The sequence below is a fragment of the Papaver somniferum genome, chromosome 9 (assembly GCF_003573695.1).
Source record: "Papaver somniferum cultivar HN1 chromosome 9, ASM357369v1, whole genome shotgun sequence".
NCBI lineage: Eukaryota > Viridiplantae > Streptophyta > Magnoliopsida > Ranunculales > Papaveraceae > Papaver > Papaver somniferum.
This window is the reverse complement of record NC_039366.1, coordinates 180,505,926-180,516,221: the sequence shown is the minus strand read 5'-3', so window position 1 is coordinate 180,516,221 and position 10,296 is coordinate 180,505,926. Positions and strand designations below refer to the sequence as shown.

General features: G+C 34.1%; 1 protein-coding gene across 1 annotated transcript; it reads left to right on the top strand.

Annotated features, from left to right (window-relative positions):
• The first annotated feature begins 7,970 nt into the window (after positions 1-7,970).
• On the top strand, positions 7,971-9,373 carry LOC113308737. Its single transcript, XM_026557202.1, has 2 exons — positions 7,971-8,387; positions 9,303-9,373. The coding sequence occupies exons 1-2, from the start codon at positions 8,037-8,039 to the stop codon at positions 9,363-9,365; spliced, it is 414 nt and encodes a 137-aa protein (XP_026412987.1). The 5' UTR covers positions 7,971-8,036; the 3' UTR covers positions 9,366-9,373.
• The last annotated feature ends 923 nt before the right edge of the window (positions 9,374-10,296 follow it).

The window sequence follows — 10,296 nt, the reverse complement described above, 5'->3', positions numbered from 1 at the left end:
ATGCTTAATCCATGAGATTCCTGATGCATCATGCTTATGATTTACATATAATACTTTACAAAATCTATTTTTGGCAAAGTAAGAGTCGATATTTGTTATCAATATAAGCTTTAATTGTCTAGAATTAATAATTGAATCGCATGAGTGTAAGAATTGGTGACATCCTGAGTCCCAGTATCTCTTGATCCTGTGACAAATGTTTGTATATATTTTTATGTTTTTAATCTTTACAAGTCCGAGCAACGAACTCTTATTTATCGCAATCGAAATACTATAACAGTGTACTTGGTACCCTCTCCTTTTCCGAAGAGATTTTCGATATATAATAACATTGTAAAGATATGACTACCTACTACCAAGACTATCTAAATTAATGCAACAGTGAGAAGAACATTAAGAGCCAAGACATAGAACGAAGACTGAGAAGTTTTCAGAAGACACAAGACCAACAACATATGCCAACATTAGAAAGATGCATCCCTCCAAAAATTCCAAATCGGTGGAAAAAATTAGAATGTAAATACCAAACACCCAACTTAGGTATTTTTAGCTAGCTAGATTCCACACTAGGTAATCCACGCATCAGACCTCTAGAAACACATAATATATATCCCAGCAGACACTATAAATATATTCCACCCTATACTCTTGGTGCCTATAAATAAAACTTGAAAAGACGAGGGTACCCAAATACACCACAATCTTTTATTTATCAACCTATAAGTTCTCTACTGAATGTGATCGTCTATGGACAATGTCGAGACAATACAATAATTCGGTTCACACTTCGTGTGATCGTCTATGGATACGAGATCGAGACAATACAACAACAAGATCACTTGTGTGATTGACTATAGATACAAGATTGAGACGAAACGACAACAAAGTGTGTACTTGATAATAGGTTCAGAAATAACCGAAACTCTATAGGATCAAAATCAAGTATTACGGAGTTAATGTACTTGTGTTTTTAATTAATTATAATAACGATTATAATACGGAAAACAAGGTAAAAGACACAACAATATTTTGTTAACGAGGAAACCGCAAATGCAAAAAAAACCCAGGACCTAGTCCATTTTTGAATACTCTCATAATTAAGCCGCTACACAAAATAATACCAACTTCGTGTAGTTGAGACCAAGCATACCACCCCTAGATACTTAGTTTCCTTAGTATCCCTACGCCTTCGACTTCTAGAGCCACGCACGTGAATAACAAGTCCTTTGGACCAAACAACAAAGAAAGAATCTGTTTGGCAACCACTCTAATCAATCTTGCTATAAGATATGTGAGCTATTGACAAAGGCCTTTATGTTTAATCTAATAAAATCCTTTGTCTGGTTAGATCAATCAAAATATTGAATACCGAAATAATCAATTTCTATAGTCGCAATCAATCATTATGTACATGTTCAAATATGTCGACATCATGAAGCTTCTCATCTTGGTAAACCCTTAAACCCAAATTCACACATAACATGAAGTAATATTTGAACCACAGTTTAGATCATAAACCTACTATATCATCACTCCAAATAATGTTGTGATTGGATACAGTAATATTCCAAAGATAGGTTGTAATCGGTTATGAGACCGATTACACCTTGCTTCCCGAAGCCATCATGTGACCGGTTACACTTGCTTCCCAAGGTAACTATGTGACTGGTTACACTTTGCTTCCAAGGTTATCATGTGATTGATTACCACTAACCTCAATACATCATGTGACCGGTTACACTTTGATCCAAAGTGTTTATGTGACCGGTTACATCTAGTATCCCAACATAGCATGTGATCGTTTACACAAAGTGACCGATTCTAATTATCTACGCATTATAGGTCGTGACCGGTTATACTTCAAGTCTTAACATAGTCAAGATAGGTTCTACCACTGTCCACTTCATTGGTCATCCAAAAAGGATATTCAAAGAATAACATGACCAATCATGATTTCCCTTTCGATTATGAAAACAATTTCATACATCTACTTCCTTAAACTAATGTAAAGATACATAGTTTTCTAGGATGAAATTATACCTATACGATGCACACATAATCAACTAAATATATACAATAGATTATGTCGATGTCGTCTTTACGAAGTTCCAAAAGATAAACGTTTATACTTCGTATTATGCTTCCTTGATACTTCGGTCATACTATTATGACCAAGTCTCATCACTAGAATATTATATACAATATATACGGCTTCGCATGTTATGTTTTCAATATAGCAGGACTTGAAAGATACGTTAGGAATTGAAACAAGTTCAAGTCAATATTACTAACCTCAACTGGAAGGATGATGTCGTCGTTATAGTCGTTACTTCTTCTCATTTTTCAGGTCTTCAGAGTAATACTTGTATGTCTCAACATTCCTAGACTTTCTACTCTAACCTAAACGAAGTTGACTCTAGTATTTAATCAAGCGACTCTAGATGAGCTTTGATACTAAAATAGGACAACCAACCTTGACATACCAACGCTTGGTGAGTTCAACCGAGCTATGCTCTAACAAAACTCTTAACCTCTAAGTTACGGTTCGTTCACTTAATTTCTTAATTGAATACAAACCTTATCATATTTTGCGTTTAATTTATCTTTAGCTTAGGTTTTTATACTTGGGTATGTTGTTTAGTATTTCTGACGACTACGCTCTTGTCACCTTGAATTCATTGAGCTTAATTTTATCTAGATCTCTCTCCACCAACCAATTAGAAAAGCGAACCAAATTATATTTGTAAAAAAGTGAAAAATACTATGAATATGACCTTCATTGTGCATCTTGACCAATTGTATCATTTCTTTATGGATTTCTATACGGAGAATTTTGTATGTATATCTTAGGGGAGTTCCGAGTTTATTATTTGATGATATCTTTTTAGTTAGAGATCGTAATTGTAACAATTATTCAATATATTTTAATATTGAAAATTTTATTTTCGAGATTGATAATGACAGCTCTTCTTTGAACGAACTAGAAAGTGCCTTTTGTAGTTCTAAATCTATATTCTTGTAGAAATCTTTACATTGTTGTTAATGACGTTGTACTTTAAACTTACGCTTACATCTGATGCCAAGTGTTAACTTCAAAAGCTACGAAGTTTGGACATAAATGGTTCTAACCAACACAGTTTGAGTAACATAACCCATTATTATAACGGTTATGAAATAGGCCCGTAGTAAGTGTAGTAATGTACTGTTATGTATAATTCACCTTATAATTTTCAAAACGCATACATTCACAAATTTCAACTATAACTTACTCAAAATATATCAAAGCATCTAGTGTGGAAAAAAAATGAACCCACATTTAGGGTCCATAAAGATGGAGATATACAAGAAGATAAAAGATGGGTATCATAAAGTAACATAAAAAACTCCTCAACCAAATAATTTTGATAAAGCCTAAATTATCCTTAATTAATTCATTGTTAATTAAGATTAGTTAGTTAATAGGTTCATATGTTTTAAAACTAAATTTGAGATGGTGTTTAATTAGTGAGGATAAATTACAACTAGATGTAGATAATCAAAATTTCATCCTTAAAAAAACCATAAATCAAGAATGTAATAATACAAGTGAAGAGCCACACAAGGAAAATGAAGAAACTAATAAGGTTAAATTTGATTTTTTTTCTTTAAATATTTGATTCACAAGGAAAATAAATACAATGCCGAGAGTAGGTATTCCCCGAATTTATCAAGCGGCATAGTCGAAGTAATGTACAATGTCGAACTGTGGAACAATAGTACCAAACCCCAAAACTTATACGCAGTATACATCGAAAGAATGAGGGTCTTTTAACCGACTATGCAGATTCAATGTATTTGTTACACCAGTGTATTGTTGCCTTTGTTAATATTGTATTCATCATCATTACAATGTCGACTGCAACATTCGACATTGTGTTCATGATGAACACGTTTCCGATTGTTAGATGAATCACAAAATTTGTTTTTCAAATTTTGTTCTGATTTTAGGATGTGAAGGGGAATAGAGGATGCTTGTATTTTTAACTTCATCTAGATTTTATTTTCTTTATTTTCAAATTTATTTGGAAAAGAGAATGAATGGTACGATGGTATTTTCGTCAGTAAAACCTTCCCCTTATAACAATACCCCAGTTGATTTCCCTAGGGAAATTTTTTGGAAAATTCAGGCGATTCCAAGAATCAAACTATTCATTTGGAAATTAATTCAGAAAGCTCTCCCTACTTCGGCACGACTTGGAGCCCATAACACAGATATTGATCCGAACTTCCAGCTGTGTGATGCACAAGTTCATGAAACGGACAATCATCTCTTCAGATCCTTCCCTTTCGCTAGAGCTATCTGGTTTGGTTTTTCGCTTGACGGGCTCATTTCGATAGGAGATACTGACGCAATGGATAGTTAGATTAAAGGGTGGATATCGGGAAAAGATCAAATTAACCTAGTGGAAAAAAATAGCCACCATTCTTTGGTTCATTTGGAAATACAGATGCTTGGTAGTATTTGAGAAAATGTCCCCTAACCTAATTGAACTGATCATCCAGATAAACAGATTCCTGCAATCTATTCCATCAAAAAAAAAAATCAACAAGGAATTAGTTACCAAAAGGTGAAGCCGGTCAATTATAAATGGTCTGACTTAAACTCAGATTGGATAATATTCATAGATGCCTCTTTCACAAAAGACGACCTGTCTATGGATTATGCTTTTATTCTTTACTCCGTAGACCACGAGTCCTTTATGCACGTTTCAGCGGGTTCGGAGAAGACGTCTTCGTCTCTACATGCGGAATCAATAGCCTTGCTAAAGGCTGTGTTACTTGGCTGAAAGAAAACTTATTGTCAAGCGTCTCAATAGTCTCCGATTGCAAAACTCTAGTTGACACTATAAATTTTATGAGCGCAAGCTTCTCTTGGCCAGCCTAAAACACTCTACAAGAGATCAAGGTAATTTTTAAAGACCTTCATCAAGCACGGGTAAAATTTATACAAAGGAAACACAACTCAACAGCGGACTACATGGCTAAAGAAGCAAGGATAAAAAATATTCAGCACATGTCCTCCAAATTGCAACAAAAGGTTCGGAAGACTAGCATTCTCTCTAGTGTTTTTGATAACAATGAAATTATAAATCTCTTGTATTATATTTGCTAATTAATAAAGTTACCTTTCTCATCAGAAAAAAAAAACAAAACAAAACCTAGCTCCATTTAACTGTAAATATCCTCGATTCGTGCTGGTATCTATCTCCAAATGTGTGTTCAGAAAAATCTAGGGGAGAAAAGATATATCTATAATACAAAATAAAGCTTGGCTAAGTTAGGCTAGATAAAGAGCGGCCGAGATTTGTCTAGAAAGGATAAATCTACGACCGTGGTTTTTTCAACTAACCATTATAAATACTTTACTAATTAGTGTCCTATTATTTTCTCATGATGAATGATTAATTAAATTTTCATGATAAATGTTCATTTAATGAATCTAATAAATACATATTTTTCTTAATAAATTATTTTATTAAAAACTATACATATTGATCGGTAAAGAAATTGGTGTTGGCGAGTTTCGAACTCAGATAACTGGTATCAACACCCAATGACTTTACCACTGTACTACAATGACCCCGGTTAAAAATTATATTAATAATTTTTAATGGTGGTAGTGAAAGAAGCAGTGGGTGGTGGAAACACTAGCGGGTATTTGTGAGTGGTGCAGGATGTAACATTACTGGTGATGGAAAATAGTGGGCGTGGCTTGTTTTTACGTAAGGTGGTGGATGTTAGTGAATAGTAGTGGACAATAATAGTTTTGTGTCTTTACAAAATGGGCAACATTTTATTGTGATAGATGTAGTTGGCTGTTTTTAGCACAACTGGTAAGGACAAAACACAAATATTTTGAGGAGGATACTAAATCATATAAGACAATATGATCATGACCGTTGGATCACCCAAATAGGATCCCATCTATGTATAGTACCCGATCGAATAAATCACGGTTTTTAGTATTAAAATTAAATTGATTACATTTTCAGAATACAAAACAAAGTTTGGACAATTAGGTTAGATAAAGAACATTCAATTTTATACTTGCATAACATAAATCTACCGCTATAAATGATTACGTTTAATTAAAATATAATAATAAATGTTTAATTGTTCAATTGATATTTCATAATAAATGTTTCTATAATTAATCAAATGAATATATTTTTGTTGATACATAATAAATTCATTTGATATTAACCATATCAATAAGCATTAATGGTGGTTGTGATGGTGGGCAGTGGTGGGGATAATAGTGGTGGGTATTGGTGAGATTGTTGGAGTGGTGACGATAATGTGGTGGTGGAAGAAGTAATGGTAGTAGGGAGATAAAAGGGGTCCTAAGATAGGTAAATTAAGCACTAATGGTGGTTTTGATGGTGGGTGGTGGTGGTGGGTATTGGTGAGACTGGTGGAGTGGTGACGATAATGTGGTGGTGGAAGAAGTAGTGGTAGTAGGGTGAGAAAAGGTATCCTAAGATAGGTAAAGTATTTAGCCACCCTTGGTTAATTTTTCTTTGTTTTGTTTTAATTTGATTTTAATTTTTAAATTACTTTTTTTATTATTATTTTCTAAAATTATTAAAAAATTAAAAGCCGAATTTTTCCAAAAAAGAAGATGTTGTGATTTTAAGATTTGCCGGGTAGGGGGCAGGAAGAAAAATGAAACATATAAAAAAAAATGACCAAACACATGGCTACACGCGAATTAATTGTAATCGGTTCAGTTTCTCACATCTCTCTTTATTCCCCTTTTTTGACATGGTTTCTGTTTCTGTCATTATTTCTCCCCTACTTCATGGGATTATGCAAGGCTACGCGTGAATTAATTGTAATCGATTCAGTTTCTCACATCTATCTTTATTTCCCTTTTTTTGTCATGATTTCTAGTTTTGTCATTTCTCCCCAACTTCGTGTAATTATGCATGCTTGAGAAATAGTTCACGAAAATACGTAAAGAGACAAGAAAATAAATGGATCAAGAATTAAATATTATTATAAATTTTAAGAAAATGAATAAACACAAATCTATGTAAATTGGGAACCCAACAATTATCAAAGAGAAAAATTAAATTCTAATGCTAACAGATTTTGAAAGATTAATCTAATTGATTTTAAAGTAATTTTAGGTGTTTTTAGTTTTGTTACAAGTTTGGTGAATGACCTTTGATGATATTTTTTTGAAGTAGTGAACGAAGTAATGTTCTACTGCCCATAGGATTTGTTCTAGCGATTAACTATGTTTGTCCCAAAGGGTTGTATGATTTACATACACAATATTAAAAGATTCGAGGATAAGAACATGTTTATTAACCAACTCCTCAAAACATTTAGACCTTAATTGATCGGTGCGATTTTTCTCAAACAATTACGACATGTATGAATCGATGGATACATTTGAAACACATATCCTTGCCCGTGCCGTTGTGGCACGGGTTGAGACCTAGTATTAAATACAGTTGAGATCTTAATTTAGTTGAAAAACAAAACGAAAACCATTTAAAACACCAATTACGAGTGCAAGGGTGACACGATCACGTGCACGCCTGAAAGCAGAGGACCAGACAAAGAAGAACATTAATTTTGGGACAAGATGTGTAGTTATTTAAATTCTGCTAACCTTATCGTTAGCATTAACATAGCATTAACAGTAGGATTTGGTATATGAATGCATGCATGGACATGGTACATCGCCATTGAGTTCACAGCGTAAAGTGTTTACGACATCACTGCTCTTAGACATTATTGGGTAGAAACAGCCAAGAGTCACAGGCCGCTGAACGACAGATTTAAAATTACCCTAGAAATGACGACTGAATCAATAGTACGAATTGTCTCTTATATCAATTGAGACAAAACAGTGAAGCTGTGAAACTAATTATATAACACGACTAGTACCTCTCTATCGATAACATTAGCCTCTCTCACTCTATTTCTCACTCTCTTTTAATTTTCTGTCTCTAAGAAATTGCTCTAGCTAGTTCAATTCATCCATGGCCTATTATCAGGGGGGAACCCACAAGCCAAGTTACAGCAACAATAATAGCTCATCATCAACATCATGTTTTCATAGTTTTGGAATGACAGAGCAAAGATTAGCAATGGGAGTGATTCTAGTGATATTTTGTGGGTTTGTATGGTATGTAGTTTATGATGCAATCATGAAGACTGCAGCCGAGCAATTAAGGAGGCTTCTAATGGTCTCGCCTCTGCTCTTAATCATTCTAGTGCACTGGCTCTCTGCTGAACCATCATACAGCCGAGGGGGACAATATATGAGCATGATGAGGCCTGTAGGTGGCAGTGCAGTGGTAGGAGCTGAGAAAGCTGGTGCGATTCATCGAGTAGGTGGTTCACCATGGGGTATTGCATTTGTGGTTCTACTACTTTGTTTTCTTATTTCCTACCAACCATCCTTCTACCGTCGTCTTCATATCTGATTTCCTTAAATTATGTAGTAGTTATAACTAGTGTTGATCTCATTTTCTTCCCTTGACTAATGTTTATTTGTCTTCTTGTTGGAGACTCAAAGCCTAATACGTTTTCTCCTAACTGTGTTAATTGTGATCTAGTCTAATTGCCGTCATTCATTTGAATGCATTGAATTTAGCCAACAGATGCGGGGTGATTAGAAAGTAAAGACCCAAATTAAGAAGGATATATGTTCTTTACTGTTTTTTGTGTAGTATCGCATCACTATAATCGACCATCCCCGAATGATAATGTTATCCGCTTAATCAATTTTACTAGCCAATGATAGTGTTTTCACCCAAGGGAATCGGAAAATATTTTGCTTGCGCGTTGCCCTGGTATTTTTTGATATCGATATCACAACCAATCATTTTATATATACCTGCTGTCATTATACATTTGCAGAAAATATTTATTTCCTTGCCCAAATTAACTAGATCGATCAAATGTCGTTAATATCTTGTAATACGTACGTTGTGATATTTGCTAGATAAACGATCAAAATATTTTTCGAGGGCATTGCGGATTGTAATTAAGGCCAATGTAGATGAGATTGTAATAAATTTGAGGGTATGTAGTAGTAGTACTGTACATTGATGGTTGGCCGTTTGTTCTGTATTTTATTTTGAATAAAGCTTTAATCTTGCTCTTAAAACAAAAGATTGTTAGCTACTATGCCTGTATTAAATAGCACAGCTGACAAATTTAGTATTTTGTTAAACGTAATTAGTGGGTACGTACACTGCGTCTGACTAGAACACTTCTGTTTGTATTTCAATTTTGTGCAGTCGGGTGACTATCCTACAGCAATCCAAACCGTTTTTATAATCTCAGCATACGACAAATGGTAATAGAATACGCTATACAGCATAATCTGTTGGAATCATTCAACATTTCAGCTTATGGTGCGCGCCATGGTCTGCTGTTGGCATTTGTGTTCCAAATATGTTTACAATACTTGCAGGTGTCACTGTAGTACAGTGATAAAGTCACTGGGTGATGATATCAGTGACCTGAGTTCGAAACTCGCCATCTTTGATAACAGAAATTTCCTTTTCATTAATGGCAAATTAGGGTTACATTATTAAGAACAACAAGACCATCAAAAATAACCCCTCTGCTCAGATCTAGTCTATTTTTGGACTACATCTGAGCAGATTTCTTCATTATTCCTTGCTTTCTAGGTTAGTGGGTTGGGTTCTAAGATCAATAGTCATGCTCTCTAATGACGAAATCTCCATCTTTGTTGTCTCCGGCGACGAACTCTTCATCGGAATCTTCATCATCAACTTATCCGGTGACGAAATCTTCATCGTTGGTGTGTTTGACGACAAAAGCTTCATCACTATTTACAAGAGATTTGAGCAAATCACTCCTACTTTGGGAGCATTTCGTTCTAAAGAAGAAAAACAAACTAAATGGTTGGAATTTAATTCCGAGAAAAACCATCCTTCTTCCGATTTAATCGGATCTTATTCGTACTTGTATTTGTCTTACTCCGGTAATCCTTCCCTCTCTTGTCGGATTTATCGGTATTGTACTCTTACTATATGTTTTTATTACTTTATATTCTCTTATTTTCGATCTTAAACTCATTAAAACCTTGAAATCACGTTAATGAAAAAGTTTCTTATTTATCAAAAAACAAAAGAAAAAAGAATTAAGAACAACAAAAAACCAGAAAGCTACAGTAAAAGAACAAAACTAAACGTTTTAGCAAGGGAAATAGAAGGAACATCGGTGTATCTCAAATACGTGTATGAAAATAGATCCGATTAAATC

What these genes read in the sequence shown, in the direction of transcription:
- LOC113308737 (XM_026557202.1), top strand. Translation starts at nt 8,037, where the DNA reads ATGGCCTATTATCAGGGGGGAACCCACAAGCCAAGTTACAGCAACAAT. An exon ending in AAGCTGGTGCGATTCATCGA is followed by an intron (nt 8,388 to 9,302) that starts GTAGGTGGTTCA and finishes AATTTTGTGCAG; the next exon opens with TCGGGTGACTATCCTACAGC.